The 26,577-nt window shown below is 40.9% G+C and overlaps 1 protein-coding gene across 1 annotated transcript in view; it reads left to right on the forward strand.

Moving 5' to 3' along the window:
• Positions 1–217: 217 nt before the first annotated feature.
• The window catches only part of PITRM1 (pitrilysin metallopeptidase 1), a 42,469-nt gene continuing 16,109 nt past the window's right edge, over positions 218–26,577 (forward strand). The window contains exons 1-17 of the mRNA XM_077808322.1: positions 218–358; positions 3,146–3,248; positions 4,771–4,877; positions 5,686–5,837; positions 7,444–7,558; positions 7,633–7,729; positions 8,227–8,387; positions 9,577–9,703; positions 10,365–10,453; positions 11,159–11,287; positions 13,758–13,871; positions 14,334–14,430; positions 17,006–17,140; positions 18,889–19,027; positions 20,538–20,654; positions 24,639–24,771; positions 25,235–25,355. Of these exons, the coding sequence (XP_077664448.1) occupies positions 306–358; positions 3,146–3,248; positions 4,771–4,877; positions 5,686–5,837; positions 7,444–7,558; positions 7,633–7,729; positions 8,227–8,387; positions 9,577–9,703; positions 10,365–10,453; positions 11,159–11,287; positions 13,758–13,871; positions 14,334–14,430; positions 17,006–17,140; positions 18,889–19,027; positions 20,538–20,654; positions 24,639–24,771; positions 25,235–25,355 (1,989 nt within the window). The 5' untranslated portion in view covers positions 218–305. The remainder of the gene's footprint in view (positions 359–3,145; positions 3,249–4,770; positions 4,878–5,685; positions 5,838–7,443; positions 7,559–7,632; positions 7,730–8,226; positions 8,388–9,576; positions 9,704–10,364; positions 10,454–11,158; positions 11,288–13,757; positions 13,872–14,333; positions 14,431–17,005; positions 17,141–18,888; positions 19,028–20,537; positions 20,655–24,638; positions 24,772–25,234; positions 25,356–26,577) is intronic.

Genomic DNA, 26,577 nt, shown 5'->3' on the forward strand with positions numbered 1-26,577 from the left:
TCCCGCTGTCGAGCCTGAGACAAGAGCGCCCCGGGGCGGCTGTCGCTGCCGCGCGGGCTGCCCTCAACCAGCGAGCGCCGGGCGAGGAGGCGCCGGGGCAACCGCGGGCCCAGGCCGGGTCCGGGGCGTCTTCTCCCCGCCGGCGGGAGGCGGAGCCACGGGCAGCCGCGCCAATGAGGGCCCGGTGCAGGGCGGGTCTCGGGGCGGAGCCGCCCCCGCCAGAGGCCCCAGGCAGCGGCAGGCCCGGACGCGGCCCGGCGTGGCGCCTCAGTCGGGTTCCTGCGCCGGGGGTCACGGGCTGAGCCATGTGGGGCCGCTACCGGGCGGCGCGGCGGCTGCTGTTGCTGAGCCTCAGCCGGTGAGGAGGGGCCGAGCGGGGGGCGCTGTAGGGCGGGGACGGCGGTCCTGGGGCCCGATCGCCCCATCCACCGGCTCACACGCGTCGCCCGCCCCGAGCATCTTCCTCCCCAGAAGCCCCCCTTCCCCTAGGCCCACCCCGTATCCTCCCCCACATCCCACAGCATTCGTCTCCCCTAGACGCCCCCAGCCGCCCCCCTCCCTCTGTATTCTCCCCCCACACCATTCGTCTCCCTAGACATCCCCCCATATCCTCCCCCCCCCCACAGCATATGTCTGTCCCAGAGCCCGCACACCCTCTGTATTCTCCCCCCTACACACCATTCGTCTCCCTAGGCTTCCCCCAGATTCCCCACACCCTCTGTATCCTCCCCCACATCCCATAGCATTCGTCTCCCACAGACGCGCCCCCCTTCCCCCAGACCCCCTATATTCTCCCCCACAGCATACGTCTCTCCCAGGCACCCCACACCCTCTGTATCTGCACCCCACACCATTCGTCTCCCTAGACATCCCCCCCTTCCCCCTATATCCTCCCCCCACAGCATATGTCTCTCCCAGGCACCCCACACCCTCTGTATCCTCCCCCCACACCATTCGTCTCACTAGATATCCCCCCATATCCTCCCCTGCACCCCACAGCATTCGTCTCCCCCAGACACCACCCAGCCTCCCCACACCCTCTGTATCCTCCCCCCACACCATTCATTTCCCTAGACATCCCCCCCTTCCCCCTATATCCTCCCCCCACAGCGTATGTCTCTCCCAGGCACCCCACACCCTCTGTATCCTTCCCCCACACCATTCATCTCCCTAGACATCCCCCCCTTCCCCCAGACCCCCCCACACCCTGTATATCCTCCCCCACATCCCATAGCATTCGTCTCCCCCAGACACCCCCCTTCCCCCAGACCCCCTATATCCTCCCCCACAGCATTTGTTTCCCTAGACATCCCCCCCAGACTCCCCACACGCCTTATATCCTACCCAACACCATTTGCCTCCCTAGACATCCTCCCTTCCCCCGGCCCCTCACACCCCTTGTATCCTCCCCCATACCCCACAGTATTCGTCTCCGTAGCCCCCTTCTCCCAGACCCAACACACACCGTGTATCCTCCCCCCCAAAGCATTTGTCTCCCCAGATGTCTTCCCCCAATCCCCTGTATCCTCCCCCCACTCCATTCTTCTCCCTAGACATCCATCTTTCCCCAGCAACCCCCATATCCCCTCTATCCTCACCACATACCCTACAGCATTTGCCCCTCAAGACATCTCCTGCACATCCTCTATTTCCCCCCCAGCTGCCACACCATCCTTCTCCCCACATCCCCTCCTTTCCCCTACCCCCCACATCTTATATATTCCCCCATATCATCCTTTCTTCCAGACATCTCCCCCCAACACACCCCATGTCCTCGTTCTCCCAACCCTACATATTCCCATATTATCCTCTTCCCCACACATCCCCTCTATCCTCGTAGCCCTCCTCCACCTGCCATATCATCCTCCTTCCTGAGCCCTCTATATCCTTCCCCGCCACCCCAATAGCATCGTTCTCCCCATCCCACCCCCAGTTTGTGTGCTTACAGTACCAAACTTCCTGTTATCCCCTATAAATTTTACATTCCCCTTGTCCATACACATCCTAACATATCATACTGGCCGTCTCTAATATGACCCCCTCACAGTCCCTACTCCTGTTAATGCTCCCTCTCTTCATTTACACACAGGGTCCTTATACCAACATGCACAATTTCACTCCCTGCTGTTAATCTGCTACAGAAATACCTCCCCTAGTGAGGTCATAATCCGTTTGACACTGCCTCACAGAAACCCCTCCTTCACACTCCATAGATTTTAATCACTCTGTGGTCCTTCCTTCTAACTGTCCTTCCCAGCTACATTTCTGCTATTACCCTGACACACAACCTCCCCCATCCTATTATCTAGAACTTGTTTATTTCCCTGATATTACCCCAGCAAAACCGTTACTTCACTCAAAGTCTTCTACTTCCTATAACTCTGATCAATGTGACATAACCCAATGATGCTGATTGCTCTCCCCAGTCCTCACATTACTCCCTTAAAATATTGCATAATTCTGGGCCATGTCTACACTGGAAAGCATCTACAAAAATTCCTACCAGTTCAGCAAGAAAAACTGACATAACTAACACAGAGGTAAAAATAGGTCTGGCCTCTGGAGTTTTGATTGCAGGAGGGCTTTGGTGAACTGATGGGAATGTTTGTTTTTGTTTTGAAATTTTCCCAATATAGACAAGACCCTAAAGTTGACACCCACCCTAACCAATGTTTGCCTCTTTTGTTTTAGGCCCCAATCCTGAAATGAGCTCAATATAGGCATATGCCCATTGAAGTCAGTGAAATTTTGTGTGCGTGGGGGAAGGAGGGGCTGTTCATATGAGGCTCCGATCTTGCAATAATTTCAACTTTATCTTGTAAAGTCTTCTAGGTAGGAACGTGGCATTTGTCTGTAGCAGTGGTTCTCAACCTGTGCCCAATGGGCTGCTTGCAACCCAGTCAGCACCCAGCTGCGGCCCAGGTGACATCCTCAGGGCCATGCTGGTAGCATTGGATGCAGCCCACATAACACACATTTGGCCCACAATGGTAAATAGGTTGAGAATCACTGGTCTATAGAATGCAATATTTGTAATAATACACCCTTTTCCCCACCCCCAAAATTAAGCACAGAAAGGGGATAAGGTACAGAGAAACCTACTCTTGCGGTTGCATCTTTTTTCAAAAAGAAAATGTTATTTCAGGACTTTGAATCAAAAGTCATGGAGGTGGAAGAGTGGGCCTGCAAATGAAAGAGCACTACAATACAAGATAGGAGAACAAATCCATGGGTTCACTGTAAACCAGGTACAGTATTGTCTTTTTCTCGATCTCTCACTGTGAGTACTTTATAACTGGACAAAAGAATTTAGTGTTAGATGTTTCCCTGCAGAAGTTGAGACCAAGAGTTAGGGTTGCAGGGTAAATATTTACATATATGCTTTGAGTATCAAATAGAAGCAGCTAAAATATTCTTGTGGACAAAAATCTTTAGGCAGTGCTAAAACAAAATGCCTGCTTTAAAAGAAGATACTAATTCTGTTAGAATTTGTTATAAGGAAAACACAGTGACTTGTATGTAAACTTTGGAGAAGAAACTCAAGCCATTGAAAACTATTATATTAAACATTCAGTCATCTGTCAGTACTTGTATTTCACTGTGTGTTCTTTGCTATTTGTTTCTGTAAGTCATTACAAAAATATGAACTCTTCTTAAGTCGGGGAGGCATACCCTATTTATTGTAGTGGAAGTAGCAATATTTATATAGCTCTTTTCATCTGATATCCTTTTAAAGGAAGTCTGTCATTATCCCCATATTACAGAGGGGAAACTTTAGCACATAGAGTTGGAAGTAAGTTGACCAAAATCAGTGATCTGAGCTGAAGTGAGTAATAGCAAGTAGATCCTTAGCGCAGTACCCTATCTTCTGAATTTACACTTTATCTTCTCCTTACAATTTATACAAGTGGCCAAATTGTTCAAAGATTGTTTCCTATACCAGACAAGTATTGTTGGTTACTAATTCTGACACAATTTCTGCCCTTCAGGTAATTGTGTTGTTTAATTTACTTTTCTTGTATTTATTCACCTCTGATTCAACATGCTATGAAAACTATCTGCTAAAAATAGACCCGTACCACTAATGTTTTATTCACCAACTAAGTTTTATTTACAACCTAAGGATCTGATCCTGAAATTGATGCAATTTAGTGACTTCTTGAGTCCCATTGATATTAATCAGACTCCATTTGGGTGTGAGGGCCAGGACCTACACATAAATCCAGCTGCAGGATGGGGGTATAAGTGCTTGATCTGGCTCTCAGAAACATGGAGGTACATGAGCAGCAAATGGTCTTGCAAAATCATTTATAGCACGTGGAAAGTATCTGTCAATGACCTGCGTACATAACAGTGCACCTTTCAGCAAATGGGAACACAGTAAAATCCTAGGCTTTTCTACGTTACTCCTTAATACTTTGTTTCTTAAAAATATTGGTGACTTTTTTGTAATATATCAAAAAAAAAATATATTTGCAACATAAAACAACAAAGACAAGGAAGGTAAAGCATGCTTGCATGTAAAACATAGTGGGATGACTGTTAATCCTTTGAATGTGCCTGACTTTAATATAATATTGAATGATATGGTGGTGTAATCTTCCGTATGTAATTCTTTGCTTTTGCTTTCCATCATAACCTTAATTTCTTCTAATTCAGTTCTAGTGTTTGATGTGCAGCAGAGGCTAGCTGGTTCTTTTCATAGTGTTCTCAAATTATTTTACCTAGAATTTATATAAATACTAACATGGAAGTTTTCTTCCAATGTAGGTAGAAGCTGTTCCTGAGCTATTCCTAACTGCAGTGAAGCTTAGTCATGAGAACACAGGAGCCAAATATTTGCATATGGCACGTGAGGACTCCAATAATCTATTCAGGTATTCATTTTAGTATTAGTATTTATAAGGCACTTTCCATATTAAGATCGACCTGAGACCTGCAAATGCTAATACAGCTTCATATTACTCAAACGTTACTAATACTTTCCATTTAAGAAGCTCATAGTTGCAAGATTTTAAAAAATCCTATTTTACCAAAACTATTGAAAAACTTAATTTGAATTCTGCCTTTTAATTAGTGAAATAAGTTTATTTTTTCAGTAAGGAAAAATTCATACTATCAAATCCATTTCAGAGTGCTTTAACAATTTCTCTTATGTTGATTGCTTATCTTTGTAAACTAAGTTGGTGTAAGACCCTCTTAAATGGATTTAAGAGCTTCTACGCAAGAAGATGCTGCTGTTTTTAACTTAAAGTGGTACAATTTTCACATGTTGTCAAAAACTTAATTCACACAATTTACCTGTAAGGTTAGTAACAATTATTGCTATAGTTGCTGTCAAAAGGGGACGTACATTTACTATATAGGTGTTAGCTACTGCAGCTGTTTTATCAACAACCTTAGCTACTTAATTTGTCTGCTGAACCGCATATCATGCACTGGAAAAACACCATATATCATCCAAAAGGTATACATTCTCCTGGCGAGCCCCCAAAAGTCCTCTAATTGTGAGCTTGTTTTTTTTCCCCTTGAAAGATATGATGTTTCTGCCTCCCAGCAGCACCAGTATTGGAAGACTAGTTTAGTTACTAAAGCATGCTGCCTTTCACGTAAGGCTAAACTGCAAAACAAGTAATAGACATGCTGTCTTTTGGTCACAAACTATTGTGTTGCATTCTTTTACAGTGTACAATTTCGTACCACCCCATTGGACAGTACTGGTGTTCCACATATCCTTGAACACACCGTGCTTTGTGGTTCTCAGAAGTATCCTTGCAGAGATCCTTTCTTTAAAATGTTAAACAGATCACTGTCCACTTTCATGAATGCATTCACAGGTAAGTTCAAGATAACTAAGAGCGTATAATTCAGCGGTTCTCAATCTGGGACCCCAAAGTGGGTTGCGACCCTGTTTTAATGGGGTCGCTAGGGCTAGTTGAGACTTGTGGGGCTGAAGCCCGAGTCCAGCCACCTTGGCTTGAAGCCCAAGGCTTTGGCTCTGCACCCATCTCACCCCCTCTGTCCAGGGCAGTGGGGCTCAGGGTTTGGCTTTCTTCCCTCTTTCCCCTCCCACCTGGGGTGGTGGGGCTCGGGCAGGCTCAGGCTTCGCTCCCCCCTCCTGGAGTTGTGTAGTAATTTTTGTTGTCAAAAGGGGGTCGTATCATAGAATTTCAGGGTTGGAAGGGACCTCAGGAGCTCATCTAGTCCAACCCCCTGCTCAGAGCAGGACCAATCACCAATTTTTGCCCCAGATCCCTAAATGGCCCTCTCAAGGATTGAATTCACAACCCTGGGTTTAGCAGGCCAATGCTCAAACCACTGAGCCATCCCTCCACCCTCTGCACCCATTGTGGTGCAATGAAGTTTGAGAACCCCTGGCATATACAGTATTGTTAATTATCTTTTACTTTATGATTACGGCTTACTTCCTAAATTCCATGTTTGTTTGTTTTTGCTATAGTTATTTATAAATATTGTTGAACCTTTCTAATTACATTGACTGGGAGATCCATTGCAAAATGTTGAATTTTATAAACAAGCAAGTCGGTGCTGATGCATAAAATGTATTTTGTTCATTTGACAAGTATAGATTAGTTTTCATATACACCTCTACCCCGATATAACGCAACCCGATATAACACGAATTCAAATATTACGCGGTAAAGCAGCGCTCCGGGGGGCGGGGCTGCACGCTCTGGCGCGTCAGCGCGTCTGGCTCCAACGCGTTGCTCTGAGTGGCGTGTTAAGGGTGCCGGGCTGGGGCCGAGGGGTTGGATAAGGAGCACAGGGTCTCGGGGGGCGGTCAGGGGACAGGGAACGGGGGTGTTGGATAGGGCGTGGGAGTCCTGGGAGGGGCCTGTCAGGGGGCAGGGGTGTGGATGGGGGCGGGGCAGTCGGGGGACAGGGAGCAGGGGTGTTGGGTAGGGGGTGGGGTCCTGGGGGTGGTTAGGGGCAGGGGTCTCTGGAGGGGGTAGTCAGGGGACAAGGAGCGGCGGGGTTGGATCGGTCGGGGGTTCTGAGAGGTCAGTCGGGCAGGAAGTGATTATTAATAACGGAAATGCTCAAGGCCAAAGCAAGTTCGATATAACGCGGTTTCACCTATAACGCAGTAAGATTTTTTGGCTCCCGAGGACCGCATTATATCTGGGTAGAGGTGTACTATTTGGTATTTCATAGCATATAAGTAAATGTTCTGTTAGCATCACTTTTACAAAACAGCCATCTTAGCAATGAATTCCTTACTATAGTATTAGATCTTTGCTGAGGAGTGGGGAGAAACCATCACATTCTACAGAAGTTATTGGGTGTGCAAATTAGCGAGCTTCTACTCTGTTCCAGTTAATTATTTGGACAATCGAACTTAAAATAAAAATAGGAAGTGAAATGCACTGCAAACTTCCTAAAATACTTTGGTCATTAATATTTGACTTTGTTTGTATACAGCCAGTGATTACACACTCTACCCATTTTCAACACAAAATCCAAAGGATTTTCAGAATCTCCTGTCAGTGTATTTGGATGCTGCTTTTTTCCCATGTTTGCGACAACTAGATTTCTGGTAAGACTTGTACAGTTGTGTGTATAAACATTAAAAATCAAAGACTTGCTTATAATTTTAAAACTTTTTTACAGGCAAGAAGGTTGGAGGTTAGAGCATGAGAATCCAACTGATCCTCAGACACCACTAGTCTTCAAAGGAATTGTTTTTAATGAAATGAAAGGGGCATTTGTAAGTTCTGGCTTTTATTATCAACACTATAAAAGTGCATTGTGAATATTTAAAATAGTTGAGATTGCAGATTAACAATTTCATAGCTTCATTGAGTTTGAATAGCTCTACTCTCCCCACTATTAACCTCGCATACTCAATAGTATTTCTGAAGATAGATTGAATAAGATTTATTTTGAAGGATAGTCTGTTGAAAAGCTTATTATTTATATAAATGTAGTATTTAAGTAGTGAATCTTGCTGTTGTCCTATCTTTTGAGCAAAGGTTGGAATTATAATGTTGCAGCAATAGGCCACTAGTGATCTGATTAAAGTGACAAAAACTTTTTAATAAAAATTGTTATATTAAAGTCAATGAAACTGGTGGACTACATGCTTGTGTAAGAATTACTTTTATGAGTAAGGCCTATAAGATTAGGTCTTACTGTTAAATATTTTTAATCTTAAAGTTTCTTCCGATGGCTTGCTAAAATGTATCTTTTTTTTTTTCCCTTAAGACAGACAATGAGAGGTTATTCTCACAACACCTACAGAATAAACTCCTTCCTGATCACACTTATGGTGTAATATCTGGTGGAGACCCATTAAGTATTCCTGACCTTACATGGGAACAGCTTAAACAGTTCCATGCCACTCATTATCATCCAAGCAATGCTAGGTACTTTAAATTGTTGTTGCTGATGACTTAGGTGATATACTGGGTTAACCGTGTATGTGTTTACCTGTGTCTCTCGCACTAAAGCAGGTATTTACTTTATATTAGTGTTTACTAAGTAAGGCGTGAGGAAAAATGTTATAGCCCCAAGAATGGATAAATGGGTATAGGGTTTTTTTATTTCGTTTATTTTTTTTTAAATTTTGTCACTCATTCAAATCCAGCCCACATTGGAAGTCACAGAAAGATGTTATAATCTGATGGCTCTTCAGTGGCTTGTGTGACATGAGGTAATGGTATTGGATTCCTACTGGTAGGTGTTGACATTGCTCAGCCATTAACTGTTGGTATATTTGGCAAGGCCTGCATAGAAGCTAATAATTCACTTGACATGGAGACTGAAAGGTGATTCCTTCAGATAGAATTGAGGGGTACTAGTGGGGAAACTTGTATTGCTTCTCCCTTTTCTGAACCAATTATGTGGATAAATAGAAATTCAGCTTAGAGGGCTATCAATCCAGCATCTTTCATGAGAAATTGATTAAGCTATTGCAATGATGACCTCCCAGCCGCATCCCCCTGTTTTGTTTCTCTCTTCATCCTGCTTTTACTAACATGTCTAAATATAGATCTTGATAGTCCAATATGATCAGCATAGGCAGCTCCTAGAGCCACCGTCAATCGATAATGCTCCTTGCAAGTGCAAGGGTCTGCCTCAGTGGACCCAATTGCAGGATGAGGCCAAAATTTGTAATCTCTTTGAGGCAAGGATTGTGCGATCTTATCTGTATTGCAAGAAGCTAAATAACCTTGCTTCTCTTTTAAAAAACATAGTGTTTTGGGAATTTTCCTGCTGGGATTAGGTTGTTTGGACACGCAGCTTTTTCCCGCCAAGAGTACTGTATGATTGTCCTACAAACTAGCTGCTGGCTTTTAGTGCTCTTGACTTCAGTGCATGAAACTGGAAAATGGCATGGGATCTTCAGCTCTGAATAACTTTCTGATTAGTGTGTGCTAGTTCTATTTCTGCAGCAGAATTTTTGGTGACGTTTTTGACAGGTTTGGGGGCCATGAAGACACATTCATTTCTGCATATAACTCACTAAAAGATGCGTGAAATTCAGACTTCATTGCTACTGTATTATGCATGCAGACTAAAAAATTAAATCCTAATCTTACATTTAAAATGCAGGTTCTTCACTTATGGTAACTTCCCATTGGAGCAGCATTTAAAACAAATTCATGAAGAAGCGCTGACTAAGTTTCATAGAATTGAACCAAATACTGCCATCCCAGTACAGCAACTCTGGGATAAGCCTGTAAGTAAAAGATAAATATATAACCAGCCTTTGTATTGCACTACTTTAAATATTGAGTCTGCTCTGCAATGCTATTCAACTTACTGTTTGTTTTTATAGAACACTCACACATTTTGTTTGGTTGTAAAAGTGTTAACAGTTTTTGGGCCTTATGATAAATTTAAATGATTGACTTCTAGGATCTGTATACTGTTATATTTAGGGTCTCAATGATCCCTCAGTGTTTGAAGACTGCCACACTATATTCACTAACTAGAGAATTATCCATCTAGCAATTGACACAGAGTTCTGAGAGTTAGGAGATGTGGGCTTAATTCCTAGCTGTGCCAGAAGCTTGCTCTGTTCTCTAGACCAATTCCTGCTTTAATTTGCACCCAGGATGCAAATGGGATGGAAGTTAGGGCAGGATTTGTTTGGCCCTTTCTTTCTCAATTTCCCACTTGTAATGGAGATACTACCTACCTCACGTGGGTGATAACAAGCAGGGATGATGTATTCATGAATTTACAAGTTAACTCATTAATGTTTATAAAGTGCATTAAAATCCTCAGAAGGAAGACACTATAGAAACACAAATTATGCTTTATTATTAACTTCCGTTCAAGTTTAATGTTTTAAATCATGTTACTGCCTCTAGTTACTTATTTATTATACTTGACAGAGAGAGCATCATGTGAAATGTGGCTCAGATTCATTTGCTGCAGACCCTACAAAGCAGACAACTATCAGTGTTAGCTTCTTGCTGACAGAGTAAGTGTATTGAAAATGAAATTTCAACAGAAGAATCATGCTTATTCCTTTAAATCAGGAACTTACTAAGAGTTTATTTCACCATGAGCATAATCAGAATTGTTTACTATAAGGATTCTCAAATTTGTTTCATAGTGTGGGTCACCTCACATCCCATCATGACTGTATGGCCCTCCCTTCTCTCCCTTTTCCAATTAAATTAACATCCCTGTGACAATTGCATCAATTTCTTATGTAGAGCAATTAATGTTAAGAAAGCAATAATGTATTTTTAACTGTCTTCCACTTTAGCAGGTGGAAATAAAGAGCCAATACCATGTATTCTGCGGACCAGTGTTTAGGGACCAGTAGTTCACTGTATGCTAATGAGTTGCATCTAGGCAAACTTATTAAATGTAATGGGGTTGCCCAGATGTACCTCAGGGCCTAATTCAACCAGTAAAACCTTTATGACTGGCAATGATGTAGCAGGTGGAAAGAACCCAGTTTGACTCTAGGACCCCAAGCTGCGTGTGCACAACTGTCAGTGACTTTAAAAAACAAAACAAAAACCTCTGCTCTCCCCCTCACACACGCACTTCCCAGCCCACACCCTGTAGTTTGATACCAACAATAACTTAAATATAATACGTAATATCCACAATCCCATTTTAAAGAAAACCATGCTGTAACAGTGATTTTTTTGAAACTTATTTTTTTACTTAGCATTACAGATACTTATGAAACTTTCACGCTTAACCTGTTGTCTTCCCTGTTGGTTGGTGGACCTAATTCTCCCTTCTACAAAGCCTTACTTGAGGCCAATCTTGGTACAGACTTTTCTCCTGATGTTGGGTAAGTGTCGTAATTCACTTTGCATCACCTTTTAATGACTATAACTCCTGTAACATTAATACTGCTCTTGTTATAAAATTACTTCCTTTTTTAAAAAATAAATCGAAGGATAGGTGGGGAGAAAGCTAACTCTTATTATTTTCAGGCTATTTTTATACAAGAATCTTCTGGTGTATTTTACTCTTTTCCATAGTGGAACAGTGAAGTATCTTCAAGTGTAAATTATGACCTTGCAAGATACACAAATAGTTTTATTCTTGACTTACATTGATTTAATGGAGTTGAGAATAAGGCCCATAATTCACAATCCATGTTGCTATTTTGCTATTACCAATTACTTGCATACAATGTTTAAACAGTTGTTTTCAGATGTATGTTTGTCTCTATACACTGGAGCAAGTGGATTGAAACCCTGTGGCAGTCTCTCGCATGTCAAAGTATTTTTTTCAATATCCAAAACTATTTTATCTTGACATCTTAAGTGCTTTAGGATTACTTCAGAAAAGTCAATAAATTTAATCTTTGATAGGCTTTTATTTACTTATGGTGCTTTTTTTTTTTTTCTGATTGATTTAGTGTACTATGAAGACTGTCACAAACACATCTTTATTGGTATAATGAAATACCATCAGATTTTCATAGTACAATATCTAAGTTACCTTGCATTTCCAAAAGTCTCTTGTAGACATAGAGCATTGTACAGATATTGTTTTGTAATATATTGAACAGAGAAATGGGACTGTATATGAGTAAAAATACCCATGTGTATAACTGCTGGTAGAATCATTTCTGAGTACTTAATGTTTTAAATAATTACACTTCATTCCAATTAAAATGACAGTATTTAGTACCTACTAGGTTAATGTGCAACTTCTTGGCAAGAAACTCATTGGTAACTTCCAATTTAGCTTATATGTATCTATCAGTGCAACATTAAGAAGCAGCATAGTCTACTCCCCAGAGCATTCTGTGCCAAAAAAAATAAAAATTCCGTGCACAATATTTCAAAATTCTGCAAATTTTATTCCTCAAATAAAAGAGGAGGCTCCAGCATGGCTCTGGGGGGAGAGGCCCCTGGCTGTTTGGAGACGGCAGGCCACTGTGCAGCTCCCCCTGGGACACAAACTCAGTGGCGAGGTTGCACCCAACCCTGACACAGCGCAAGGACTGGGCCTGCCCCAGAAACACCCCAGAGCCTTGCCCAGCTGTGCCAGGTGCACCAGATGTGGGCAGGCAGGCTCAGCAAGGCAGGATCCAAATATGGAGGGGCTTAGTGTGGGGGATCCAGGTGTGAGATGAGAGGGTTCTGTGTGGGGCAATCTGGATAAACGTGGCTCAGTGGGGTATCTGGGTGTGGGGGCGCTCAGTGGGGGGTCCAGATGCTGGGGGAGTGGGGCTCAGTGGGGTTGGGATCCAGGTGCAGCTGGTTGGGGCTCTGTGGGGTGGGGATCCAGGTGCGGATGGCTCTTCGGCTTGGTCCAGGTGCAGGGGGAGTGGGGATCTGGGAGGGCGGGGGGCAGGGCGGCGGTTTGAGTGTTTGTGTTTCAAAGAAGTCTGCGGAGGACATAAATTCTGCGCATGCACAGTGGTGCACAATTCCCCCTGGAGTAATAGTCCAGAGGAATGAGCATAAGTCGGAGAATTAGACACTTCTGAATTCTGGATCACTTTATGGTCTTTGACAAGTCATTTAGGAGGGTGGGGGAAATGTAAATGGCCTCTAATTTGGGTGGCTCAGTTTTGGTGTGCTAAATTTTAAGTGCAGGGGATTTGATTTTCACCAGTGCTGAACCCCTACAGCTCCTATTACATTGGCTGCTGTTGGACTTGTAGGATGATCAGGACTTCTGAAAATGGGACCTTAGGTTTTTAGAGTTGAGCCCTAAAGTTAGTCACTTGTGAAAACTTGGACTACAATTTCTTTATCCCAGTTTCCCTAAATCTATTGAGTCACTGAGACACAAACATGGAACCCCCAAAATATCATCTCTGCACTCAATTTTCAAAGACTGCTATATGAAGACTAAATTGTAGACCCCTTCTACTCACTGTCATAAGTAAAATGAACGTGTTGGTTTAAAAAGAGTTTTCCTCTTCGTGTCTGCTATCAAAAGAAAATAATATAAATACAGAAAAATCTTCTGTATTTGAAAACACTAATACAGATTAATTCCAAGATTTTTTCAGTCCTTCCTATTTTAGTTTTGGTTCTGTAGCTGTTCTTCATTCTTTAGTTTGAACTATGGCTGAAACTTTTAAAAACCGTGTACCATTCCTACTGAGACTGCAAAATAAATAGCTGAAGATTTTGGCTCCTTGCCTTTTTGTTAGGTTTTTTCTTTTCCATCTTAGTCTAGATCTTGTAAATTCTAACTTTTTTTTTACATTCATTAACTAGTTATTACCTTTCTGTGGTTCTGTGTCAAAGTTTCAGTACCTACCACTGGAATGAATGTTTTTTTAATTCTAGGTTTAATGGCTGCACGCAAGAGGCTTACTTCAGTGTAGGCCTGCAGGGAATTGCTGAGAAAGACATAGAAATCATCAAACAAATTACTGCTAGAACAATAGATGAAGTTATTGAGTGAGTAATGTTAAATTCTCCAAGTATTCTTTTACCAAAAACTATTACTAGAAGTGTATTTTTAAAATATGTATTTTTAAATGTATGAAAACTACACTAAAGTAGCAATTTCCAATGGTTCAATACTTTTAAGAACTAATCTTATTTATTGCCCCTCTCCTCCCTGCTTCCTTAAATACTTGTCCTATAGTGTGCCCCTCACCATAATATTTCAGAGTTAATAGTGCTATTTCATTAAATGACACAATATGATCATACTTCATATTGGTTTTATTCTATATGGTACATACTAAGTACCAATGCTTCATCAATACTATCATTCATTTTCACGTCTTCATCAATACTATAATTCATTTTCATGTGTTAATGGGTGTATGCGTTCTTCTCTCGGGGATGTGGGGGTATGTGTATATACGTACACACACTATATCTATATTAAAAAAACAAAAACTTTCCCCAAAGGAAAGGATTTGAGGAAGAGAGGATTGAAGCCCTACTTCACAAAATTGAAATCCAGATGAAGCATCAGTCTACAAGTTTTGGACTTGCCCTGACATCAGTAAGTGCTCCTTTTTTCTGTATAGGTAAAATGTCAGTTTTCAGCAGTGTCTTAGACTTCTGGGTCAGATTTTGCAAGGTCTTTCTCATGCAGACATTCTCCTGAAATATCTTTTTTTTTTTTTTGTCTTCCTTCCTTTGTTCCCCTCAATATCAACAAAGGTCTGTTGTCATTAGACTTTGTATTAGTTGTCTAATTTAGGGCTCAATCCCCTAATCGTTACATGATTAGGTCCCCTGGGATTGCTTGCTTGGGTAACGATTTCTCCTGGGCTTGTAAACTCAGGGCATGGACTTACACATTTGTAAGGCCTCTTGCACCCCATAGCGCTATATAAATAACGACTGAATACTTGGTCCCCTGTACTTAGTTTTGCTGCTGTAATTAAAGTTCATAGTTTAAACATGAAAATATGCACTGGCTTGAATATTTACCTAAAATTTCCACATAGAAGCAATTGTAGAGATGAGCCCCCTAGAAAATGTGGGTGGCTCTTAGGAACCCTGAGAAGCCTTCTAAGCTTTGTCAAGTGTGGGGGCTCTGTGAGTTATAGGATCTGCAGGTGAGGTGGAATATTTCACATTCTGCTTTTCCCAATGATCAACTCCTCTACTCTCCCCCGTTTTGCTACACCCTGTGTTCCACGTGTCCACTATCCCTCACTCTGCTGTCACCCTTCTTGTCTTCACCACTGTACCCTCCCGCACTTTGCTGGGACTCTTTATATCCCATTCTCCACTATGTAATCCAAGTTCCATGCTTTCTCCAGCCTGCAAATCCCACCAGTGGACCTCCCTAAGATCTAAAGGAAGTGAGCATTTTAGGAGGTCTTCTATAGTGGGATAGTGGGATTACCAGGAGAGTTGGGGAGGGGACAGCAGCAAGAGAAATGCATGAAATAGAATAATCAAATCAAACTCAATTTAAAATGTCTCATTGTTCTTTTCAAGTTAGCATCTGGCAAAAAGAGCTTTATAAGTTTCTCACTAAAGTGATCACCATTTTTCAAAAATGTCTTCAGCTTGTCTGATTAAATTCTGCTGCAAAAAACCCTCTTTTTAATTGATAAGACCTGCAAGCAATTAATTCAAAGTTTGAGGATTATCTCCAAGAAAATATTCTAGAAATGTACTTTATTAAAAGAAACTGCTTAAGTCTTCAGCAGTGAGATCCCATATTAATCTCTCCATATTTCTATTAATAATAAAAATGGAAATAACTTCATTTTCTAGGGATGGTAGTTTAAAAACACTAGAACTTAACTCGGGAAGTTCAGTACAGTAACTGAGTTCTCGCTTTTCTTTTGTTAATTTCTTGTTACAACAGTGACAAAAAAGCAAAAGTTAAATTTATTGAACTTGGAACACTTTAGTTTTAGAATGCAGTCAGAGAGGAATTTGTCTGATTATTTTTTTGACATTTGTAGAGCCACATTGAACTTGTCAAATTGTTGCTAGAATGATCAAAGTTAATGAGTGAGTAATGTTAAATTCTTCCAAATCTTGAAGCATTCTTTTAATACAGACTGTTATTGTTCCAAGGTTTGTAGAAAAATTTACCTCTGCCCAAGACCTAACCTACCCATTTTTCAGTTGATATTTCAATTGATATATGAGAGAGAATAATGTTCTTTGCAACAGAAAGTTCCCATGGAATTCTTAAATATTTTTTAGAGTTTTGACAATTGTTATATGCTTAGGACACGTGTGTATATAAACATATATTCAGTAAATGAGAATGGAGAACTGTAGAAAACATAATTTTGATAAATGCAGTTCAAGAACAATTTTTCTTCATTTATTTAACATTTGCTTTGTAGTGTACTTTATTTCAAGTCTCTCTCCCCCACCCCATCCCCAATGTGTTTCTTCTACTGAACAGAAACTATCAATCTCTTCAGTTCAGGTTCTTGTATAGTGTGTTGATCAACTTTCAATAGTAGTTTCACAAATTTTAAAATTAATAACTTCTTCCATACCACAAGTCCTAACAATGAAAACAAAACCTCCAAAACAAAAAGGCTCAGCAGACTTCTGCTTATAAAATCTTATCTATGTTAACAGTGGTCCCATTTAAACGCATAACAGAGTTTTGTAAAAACACAGTTTTCTCTTTAGGCTGAAAAACTCATACAAATATGTAACTGACTGTAGAATCTGATCTCTCTTGAAAGTTCTGGTTCAATTTTACTTTTTTCATGCCCTTCCTCCCAGTTGGACTGAATATTTGTGTATTCTAAAAAGTAAGGGGATGGGTGAGATCTGGGCTAAGGGAGAGAAATGTGAAAAGACTCCTTAAGGTGAAAACTTAGAAAATTGGGAGCCTGCCAAGGTAACTTTTTTTGAGGGGGAGGGAGGGAATTAACCTCTGATGTCTCTTTTAACAAACAATATTGTCACTTTTACCTTATGTACATATCAAATGGCGGTATTACTGAAGTGTTGCATGTTGCTTGTCTGCTATACATATATAAACAGGACTGGTAATGTGTGTGTTATGGAATATGCATACCAATCCATGAAATGCCTGTGTATTCAGTTAAATGTTATGTTTATCTAATTTCTTGTCATTCAAGTACATAGCCTCCTGCTGGAATCATGAAGGAGACCCTGTGGAACTTTTGAAGATTTCAGACAAAGTGACTCAGTTCAGGCAGCACCTCAAGGACAACCCAACATTTCTTCAAGAAAAAGTTAAACAGTATTTTAAGGTAAGAGACTAAAGAAAAAGCTCTTTTAATACTAATTTCTATATCACACTGTTTGAGCCTGTGACAATAGTACTAGCTTTAGGCCACTTGATTTTTTTCCTAATTATAAAACCCAGTATTGCAGGTAGATTAAATGTCAGCGTTAACAGATGGAGTCCATTCTTCATATACACCTTAAACCTTTCAAAAATGAAGCTACTACCCATTTTTGCCAAATGTCCAACTAAAGTGCGTACATGAACTCTCTGGGCAAAATGTAAGTGTGACATTGCCCAGCGTACAGTCTGGCCTGCTGAACAGCTGTGTCCTGGGGTGCCTTTTACACTGCTTTGCTGTGAGAGCAATCACTCCTGGCCTTGCTCACACACAGCCTCTAGCATGTAAATTATTCCCATCTAAGTTATGAGTGCTCCTAGCCAGCCATTCCTGAATTGTATTGCAGAATGACACTAGCAAATTCCCAGTCCGATACTTGTCCACAGAAATGTGCGTCTTATACTGCCCTGCTATTTCCTTCTGTGTAGTGCAAGCTCATAGAAAATCTGTCATTTCATTAATAGAAAATGATGTGCACGGATCTTGTCCCAAATGAAGTTTCCCAAGCACTTCAATCCAAACACACACTGATTTGGATAAAACAATAACTACTGAAAGATAGATTTTAAGTGATTACAATTAATAAGGCATAAAAGTCAGAATTGGTTACAAAGAAATAAAAGGCAAAACACAGACTCTCACCATATGCTTACAGCAGTCTGGCTGGATTTCCCCCAGTTCAATGATGCATCTTTTGTCTTTCAAACGGTGCTGATGCCATGAGTAGAGATGAGGCTAGAGGTGATAGTCCATTCAATTTTGTTGACACCTGCTGAAATATCAGTTTGCCTTTTTTCTCTGAGGAAATGGTTTGGGCTGCTTCCCCAGAAGCAAGTGTATCTTGACCTTTTTAAACTAATATTTTAAATGGACGGTTTTCATGTTCACTGTGTCCTTTTACTAGCCTCCCCAATATTATATAAAATAGAAACTATTTGAGTTGTAAGGTTAAAATTCACAGTAAATATATCAGCTCCCCGCTTCAGAGTAGAAAACAAAGAATTTAATAGCAATTATAAAATTTGCACACTGCAGGTGGGCTCCCTGGCTGGAGAACTGGGGTTATTCATTACACCTCTGAGGCAGGATTTCAGGTGGCTGTATAGGATGCGTCTACCCTCTTTGTGGCTTGGAGCTCTGTTTCATGTGGAGTCTCTGAGCTCTTGCTCTTAGGTAGACAGTGGGAAGTGCCTGGGGAAAGGGTCTAATTAGGCTGCTCTAACTATCCTAGCACGTTAATTAGGCTGCTCTAACTATTCTAGCACGTTAATTAGGTTATTTTCTAGGACATTCGTGTCTGTGACCTTGTCTATGTGAGAAAGTTACACTGTATTTTATATTGATTTAATTAGACCAGTGACCAATATGTCATTGAAGGATGCTGGCTGCTCAAGTGTCACAGAGGGATGCTTGTGCTCATGCTTGTGGCTATGTGCATCCTTTTCTACCCCTTATTTATTAATGTATCAAAGGGTAGGATTTTAACTGAAAGAAATAATGAGACCTTAAGTGGCTTCAAATGATATGCAAGCAAAATAATATGCATTCGGCATATGTCTGCTTGGTGATGGCAATAATCTAGGGATCTAAAGATGAAAGGGAGGAAGAAACAGTCCTTAAACCTAATTTGTTATGGGAATGTATTTGTACAGGATAATCCACATAGATTGACTCTGTCGATGAGTCCAGATGAAAGCTACTATGAAAAACAAGCAAAATTGGAAGCCGAAAAACTGAAACAAAAAGTTAATGCTCTTTCTGAAGAAGAGAAGAAACAAACGTATGAAAAAGGTTAGCATCTTGTAATGCTTTTTTAGTTCTGATAACGGTTTAAAAAAATGACAATCAGCTATTTTATTTGTCACTTACAGAATATTTATAGTTCTTTTATATATATACCAAAAGTCCATCAGCATTTGTTTTGAAAGTGGAAGATTTTACTGGTGTGTGTGTGTGTGGGTTTTTTGTTTTTGTTTTTTTTAAATAATCTGTGTGTGCTCAAATGTGCATGTAAAAGACAACTGTACGGTTAAAGACATCACCAATAGATTCCACTATCTAGAGGTATGCATCCGATGAAGTGAGCTGTAGCTCTTGAAAGCTTATGCTCAAATAAATTGGTTAGTCTCTAAGGTGCCACAAGTACTCCTTTTCTTTTTGCGAATACAGACTAACATGGCTGTTATTCTGAAAACTATCTAGAGTACTCTTCACTTAAAAAAATGAAGAAATTGATCAGAGCCTTGGAGGAGAGGGGGGAGGCAATGTTCTTTTTAACATTAACCTGCTAATACTAGAAACATATAGTGAACTTGCTCTCAGGACAGCAGACATGTATCATCAGTTCCATCACTGTTGTGAGGGAAATTTGTATGACCAACTGAGAAGACCTATATAACACTTCCGAAAAGTTTGAGCTTTCTTTATTGTTCTAGGCTGAATGTGAACTGATACAATGATGTCTTTTTCAGGCTGCAGATTGTGGTCTCTCTAACATTGTAGCTTACTCAAGCAGCTCCTAAATGAAATTAACAGGACTTGGAATCTGTGTGCAATTGTGAAACATACAAACATCATGTCAGTTACACGCCTTGGTGCTTGGGAAAGCTATAAACATCAGCAGTAGGGCAGACTATAAAGTATTCGCTGAGGAAAAAAGAAACAAAATCTAGAAGAGTAGAGAAGCTGAGATACTACATCAGAGTAGCCTGGAGGTTCTGGGCTTGGGAAAGGGAGAGCAGCTTTCTAACAGCTAGGTGAGATCGCCTACATTATAAGGTGAACTTGAGGTTTTTTAAAGCAACCGCTAGCCAGAGGCGGATATAAAAGATAGAGGTTGAGGTTTTTCAAACAGACTAACAGATTTAGCCAACCAACATGTAGCAAGGTCCAGAGAGAGCACTCTGGTAAGAATTCCAGGTGGATACTGACCTTTTTCACCTGAAAGCTGTGTTGTCGTCCCTGGAGTTTGCTGTTAGCGGGAGGTCTTTGACATCTGGCTGGTAGGTGTCTGTTAAATATTTTAATCTCTGGATCATGAGCTATCCTAAAGGGTGGAGATAGAAACACTTTATTCTGTTAGGATGATGATGGATTTTCTATGATGCCCTCTGATGTGCATTTCAATAAAATACAGTGATTATAATAGTTTGCGGGAGCTGTTGGGAATGGGAAGTATCACTCTTATCTGTCACAGAAATGTGTTTTTTTTTTTTTTCCCTTAGCTACATAATTTCACTGGGTTTTGATAGTTTTTATTGGAAACCTTTAAGCATTAATCTTAATATTCTGCTTTTATTAGGTTTGGAATTAATTGCTCTTCAAAGCAAACCTCAGGATACCTCCTGTCTCCCAGCTCTAAAAGTATCTGATATTGAGCCCACAATCCCATTCACTGAACTGGAGATGGCATTTGCAGGTTAGTGAACTTAAATCTTTTATAAAATGAAGAAACAGTTTAATTTGCTGACATTTTACTTTGAGAAGTAGAATGAATGGGAAATCAAAAGGCTTCATATATATGGCAATATATTGAATCATAGAATAACAGAGTTGGAAGGGACCTCTGGAGGCCATCTAGTCCAAACCCCTGCCTAGAGCAGGACCAATCCCAACTAAATCATCCCAGCCAGGGCTTTGTCAAGCCTGACCTTAAAAACCCCTAAGGAAGGGGATTCCGCCACCTCCCTAGGTAACGCATTCCAGTGTTTCACCACCCTCCTAGTGAAAAAGTTTTTCCTAATATCCAACCTAAACCTCCCCCACTGCAACTTGAGACCATTACTCCTTGTCCTGTCATCTGCTATCACTGAGAATAGTCTAGATCCATCCTCTTTGGATCCACCTTTCAGGTAGTTAAAAGCAGCTATCAAATCCCCCCTCATTCTTCTCTTCCGTAGACTAAACAATCCCAGTTCCCTCAGCCTCTCCTCATAAGTCATGTGTTCCAGTCCCCTAATCATTTTTGTTGCCCTCCTCTGGATGTTTTCCAATTTCTCCACGTCCTTCTAGTAGTGTGGGGCCCAAAACTGGACACAGTACTCCAGATGAGGCCTCACCAATGTTGAATAGAGGGGAATGATCTGCTGGCAATGCCCCTACTTCTACAGCCCAAAATGCCATTGGCCTTCTTGGCAACAAGGGCACACTGTTGACTCATCTCCAGCTTCTCATCCACTGTCACCCCTGGGTCCTTCTCTGCAGAACTGCTGCCGAGCCATTCAGTCCCTAATTTGTAGTGGTGCATTGGATTCTTCCATCCTAAGTGCAGGACTCTGCACTTGTCCTTGTTGAACCTTATCAGATTTCTTTTGGCCCAATCCTCCAATTTGTCTAGGTCCCTCTGTATCCTATCCCTACCCTCCAGCGTATCTACCTTTCCTCCCAGTTTAGTGTTATCCGCAAACTTGCTGAGGGTGCAATCCACACCATTCTCCAGATCATTAATGAAGATATTAAACAAAACCGGCCCCAGGACCGACCCTTGGGGCACTCCGCTAGATACCGGCTGCCAACTAGACATGGAGCCATTGATCACTACCCGTTGAGCCCGACAATCTAGCCAACTTTCTACCCACCTTGTGGTGCATCCATCCAGCCCATACTTCTTTAACTTGCTGACAAGAATACTGTGGGAGACTGTGTCAAAAGCTTTGCTAAAGTCAAGGAATAACACGTCCACTGCTTTCGCTTAATCCACAGAACCAGTTATCTCATCATAGAAGGCAATTAGATTAGTCAGGCATGACTTTCCCTTGGTGAATCCATGCTGACTGTTCCTGATCACTTTCCTCTCGTCTAAGTGCTTCAGAATTGATTCCTTGAGGACATGCTCCATGATTTTTCCGGGGATTGAGGTGAGGCTGACCGGCCTGTAGTTCCCAGGATCCTCCTCCTTCCCTTTTTTAAAGATGGGCACTACATTAGCCTTTTTCCAGTCTTCCGGGACTTCCCCCGATCACCATGAGTTTTTAAAGATAATGGCCAATGGCTCTGCAATCACAGCCGCCAACTCCTTTAGCACTCTCGCATGCAACGCATCCAGCCCCATGTGCTCGTCCAGCTTTTCTGAATAGTCCCGAACTACTTTTCTCCACAGAGGGCTGGTCACCTCCTCCCCATGCTGTGCTGCCCAGTGCAGTAGTCTGGGAGCTGACCTTGTTCGTGAAGACAGAGGCAAAAAAAGCGTTGGGTACATTAGCTTTTTCCACATCCTCTGTCACTAGGTTGCCTCCCTCATTTAGTAAGGTGCCCACACTTTCCTTGGCTTTCTTCTTATTGCCAACATACCTGAAGAAACCCTTCTTGTTACTCTGAACATCCCTCGCTAGCTGCAACTCCAGGTGTGATTTAGCCTTCCTGATTCCGTTCCTACATGCCCAAGCAATATTTATATACTCATCCCTGGTCATTTGTCCAATCTTCCACTTCTTGTAAGCCTCTTTTTTGTAGTTTAAGATCAGCAAGGATTTCACTGTTAAGCCAAGCTGGTCGCCTGCCATATTTACTGTTCTTTCTGCACATCGGGATGGTTTGTCCCTGTAACCTCAATAAGGATTCTTTAAAATACAGCCAGCTCTCCTGGACTCCTTTCCCCCTCATGTTATTCTCCCAGGGGATCTTGCCCATCGGTTTCCTGAGGGAGTCAGGGACTTGGTTCGAACTGAGGCTTTTATTCCATACCCCTAAATCGAGGGAGAACAAGTAATTGTAGATTACTTGTATTAATTATAAAAAGATTAATTTTAGCAAAATCCTGAAAGTATTATTGGGTTGTACAAAATTTTCAGTGGGAGATTTTCTGCAAAACAGCAGCCTTTGACAGCAGCAGTCGAAATGAACTAGAAGTACATTTATCTCAGATTCCCAAATTGCCTGGATTTGTCATATGTTAGTGTAGGCTATAGAACAGAATCTGCTGCTTTAGCAACTAAAAGTGTTAAGAAACATTATCCATCAGACTGAAATCACTAAATTTGAATAGAGGAAAAACTAATAGGTGTATACTGAACAGCTGTTCTTTTGTTGCCACTTGCTAGCAAGTGAATATAATCTCCCAGTTATTACAGGAACCTGTACAGAATGTAAAAATTACAATGGCTATCCACTAAATATCACCACTGGGCAGAATTCCAAAAAGCAGCTGTTTCTCTGGTGAGAAATGGAAAGGTATTTCTTTCAAAATTTAAATGTCATAATTGAGACTAATGCATAATTTAGTCAACATACATTGTTGTGGTAACACATAATAATTAGAAAACACTTTTATAACTAGAGCAGCATAATAGAGCACCTCTGCCTCTAAAAAATGTTGAAGGATCAAATTCTGGTCCCAGAGGAGCATGTGAGAGCTTCTGACTATTAAAGGCAGTCGGAAAGTTTGATGCAAAAATTGAGTTACTTCAGGCCATCAGAGTTCAGAAATGTTTGGGTTTGTCTCAGTCATGCTGTTCCCTGAGTTTTGATAGATATTGACTTATGCAATTGTGCTATATAGTGTTCCTTAGTAAGCGTACTTCTTTGTGTACACATTGCTCTATTGTCACCTCTATGCCACCTCTGCTTCTCTCTCATTTCAGCACAAGCAACCCCTCCCCCCAATTTACTTAAAACGGGGGAGGAAAATAAAGCAAAGAAAATGGGGCTGAAAATTGCTTTGTTTCCTTTTTCTCCTTCCCCCTTTTTCTCCTGTACTCCTCCAAACAATACCCTCCTTCCTTTCCCACAGGTCAGCAAGGCTGTTGTCTACGCATCAATAACCACAATATATTTGGGTTTTCCACTGGTTTTGTTTACAATCACAACTATTCTTTGGAGATGATGGGGTCAAGGGGAAAAAGGGACAAAGGGTTCCTTAGTGCAGTTTTCAAAAACAGTTTGCGTTTCAGTTGTTTGACTGCTTTCTCTTATCCTTCTATGCAGTGTTGTTGTAGTCGTGTCAGTCCCAGGCTATTAGAGAGACAAGGTGGGTGAGGTAATATCTTTTATTGGACCAACTTCTGTTTGGTGGGAGAGACAAGCTTTTGAGTTACACAGACCTGAAGAAGAGCGCTGTAACTCAAAAGGTTCTTCTCTCTCACCAACAGTAGTTTATTGGTCCAATAAAAAGATATTACCACACCTATCTTGTCCTTCTCTGACTCTAAAATTTAAATATTTAATGATCTTTCTCAATCTGGTAATTTGGAAGGTGATTCCTATTGAGTATAACTATATACTGGCCTAGAAAACTCATGATTCAGTCCAGGACTTATCATAATACCTTCAGTTAAAACAGGAAGTGGCTTCCTATTACCTTTGTAGTGTCAAAAATAACTAGTCTAAAGTACTTTTGGCAAATGTCATAGTTACGATGTGTTCAAAGTGAGGGATGCAGACTGCAATGTTTTTCTCTTGTTCATAGCTGATGAAATCCCTGTCCAATACTGTTCTCAGCCAACCAATGGGATGGTATATTTCAGAGCTGTTTCCAGCTTGAATACACTTCCAGAGGAGCTCAAACCATACGTGCCACTCTTCTGCAGGGTCATTACTAAGTAAGATAATTAGCGTATTTGAAGTTGAGGATGATATGATGTGTTATAATACATGGAAATATTGATAGTGAACAATTCCTAGAACAATTACTTTCTATCTTACCTCTGTTTTGTGTAATTTCAGTGATGTTTCAATAGTACAAATAATTTTGATTATGGGATAGGGTCTGAGACAGTTAGCCAGTAAGCTTGTAAACCGCTTGATTTATCAAATACGTTTTTAATTCTCTTCTTGCATTCTAATTTTTTTCTTTGTTTAATAGCATATATTGGGTATTTGCTGACATTTAAAAAAAAAAAAAAACCTAGTGTCTTTAATTTAAAAAAACATGTATTTGATGATAGCCTCAGATTACGTAACCTTACCCTTTTAAGGTATCTTGTGTATTTGTATTGGACAAATTGGATTGTTTCTGATTTTACTATATGTGGAAATAAAATGCTACTTTTTTTTCCCCTTCAGAATGGGCTGCGGAGCGCTTGGTTACAGAGAGCAAGCCCAGCAAATGGAGCTAAAAACAGGTGGCATGTCTGTCAGCCCACACATCGTTCCAGATGATTCGCATCTGGATGCATATGAACAGGTACATCATAACAGTATATATGCTGTTATGTTACACTGACAGCACTGTAGTTAAGGGTGGAGCAAAATTTCTCCATAAAGCAGGCACTTAATGTTGAACACTTCAATGATTTCAAAACATGGTGGCCTGAAAATTGGTGTAGAAGTGGGCTTTTGTTGGCTTATGTAACATATAAATTTCACTATCACCGTAACTTACCTTTGGGATAAAGGTAACGTTTTACATGACTCTTTATCTTCAGATTGTTTTTTTTATAACCTCTCTCACCACAGTATCCAAGTAGTGTAAAAAAAAAAAAAAACTAAGAACAAAAGATGTTTTCCTGTTTCAATTCTTCTGTGACAAAGGGGCATGGCACAATAAGGACTTTTTAATATATGTATAAACATGAAAGCTTAGATTTTTGTCAGAAAGCATTGATTTCACCATACACACACAGACCAAAATATATTTTCATTGATGATAATAGAAATTTACAAATAGGCAAAGTAAGAAAAATGTTGATTGAGAATTTATTAGTGTTTGATATAAGGTTATTGACTTTATATTTTGATGTGTGATGTTCACAATTTGTGTTACAATGGTTAAAGTTTTAACAATTTGATTCTCGGCATTTACTGTTATTAAAAAATTGTCTGATCTCCCCCATGATATCTCTCATTGTGACAATTGAAATGGATAAAAATTTTGAAAATCTTTAAAGATAGACATTGATATTGATAGTTAACAAATATTCAACATATTCAAGCTCATTAGGGGGTCAGACTTGTTAGGACTTCCCCACTCAACCCAATTAAGACTCTTAATTTTTCTTAATGTTGACCTGTTGTGGTCCTCTTCTCCTATTGTAACTGCTGTGCAGTAGTTACTGCCCACAGTGTATGGAGAGAGGGGAACCAGTATATCTGAAGGGTTCTTTAGGGATTAGATTAGAGACTCATTTGCAGGAGCTCTCCATCCCCTGAACAGCTTTTTTTGATCTAGAGTCTCACTGCCTTCCTTCTACACCACATTTAACTACCATCTGGATGTGATGAGCTGACATAGAGGCACAGAAGCTAGCTCTTACTGGCACATGGGGTAGGGTTTACCCCATTGTAGGGAAGGTACCATTCATGTAGAGCTATGTAACTACGCCTCTTGTCTGCCCTGAAGTTTTAGCAGTGGGTCTCTCTTGAATAAAGTGTCAATCTGGTTGTAGTTCTGTGATGTAGGCCATTAT

Source organism: Eretmochelys imbricata, chromosome 2, assembly GCF_965152235.1.
Source record: "Eretmochelys imbricata isolate rEreImb1 chromosome 2, rEreImb1.hap1, whole genome shotgun sequence".
NCBI lineage: Eukaryota > Metazoa > Chordata > Testudines > Cheloniidae > Eretmochelys > Eretmochelys imbricata.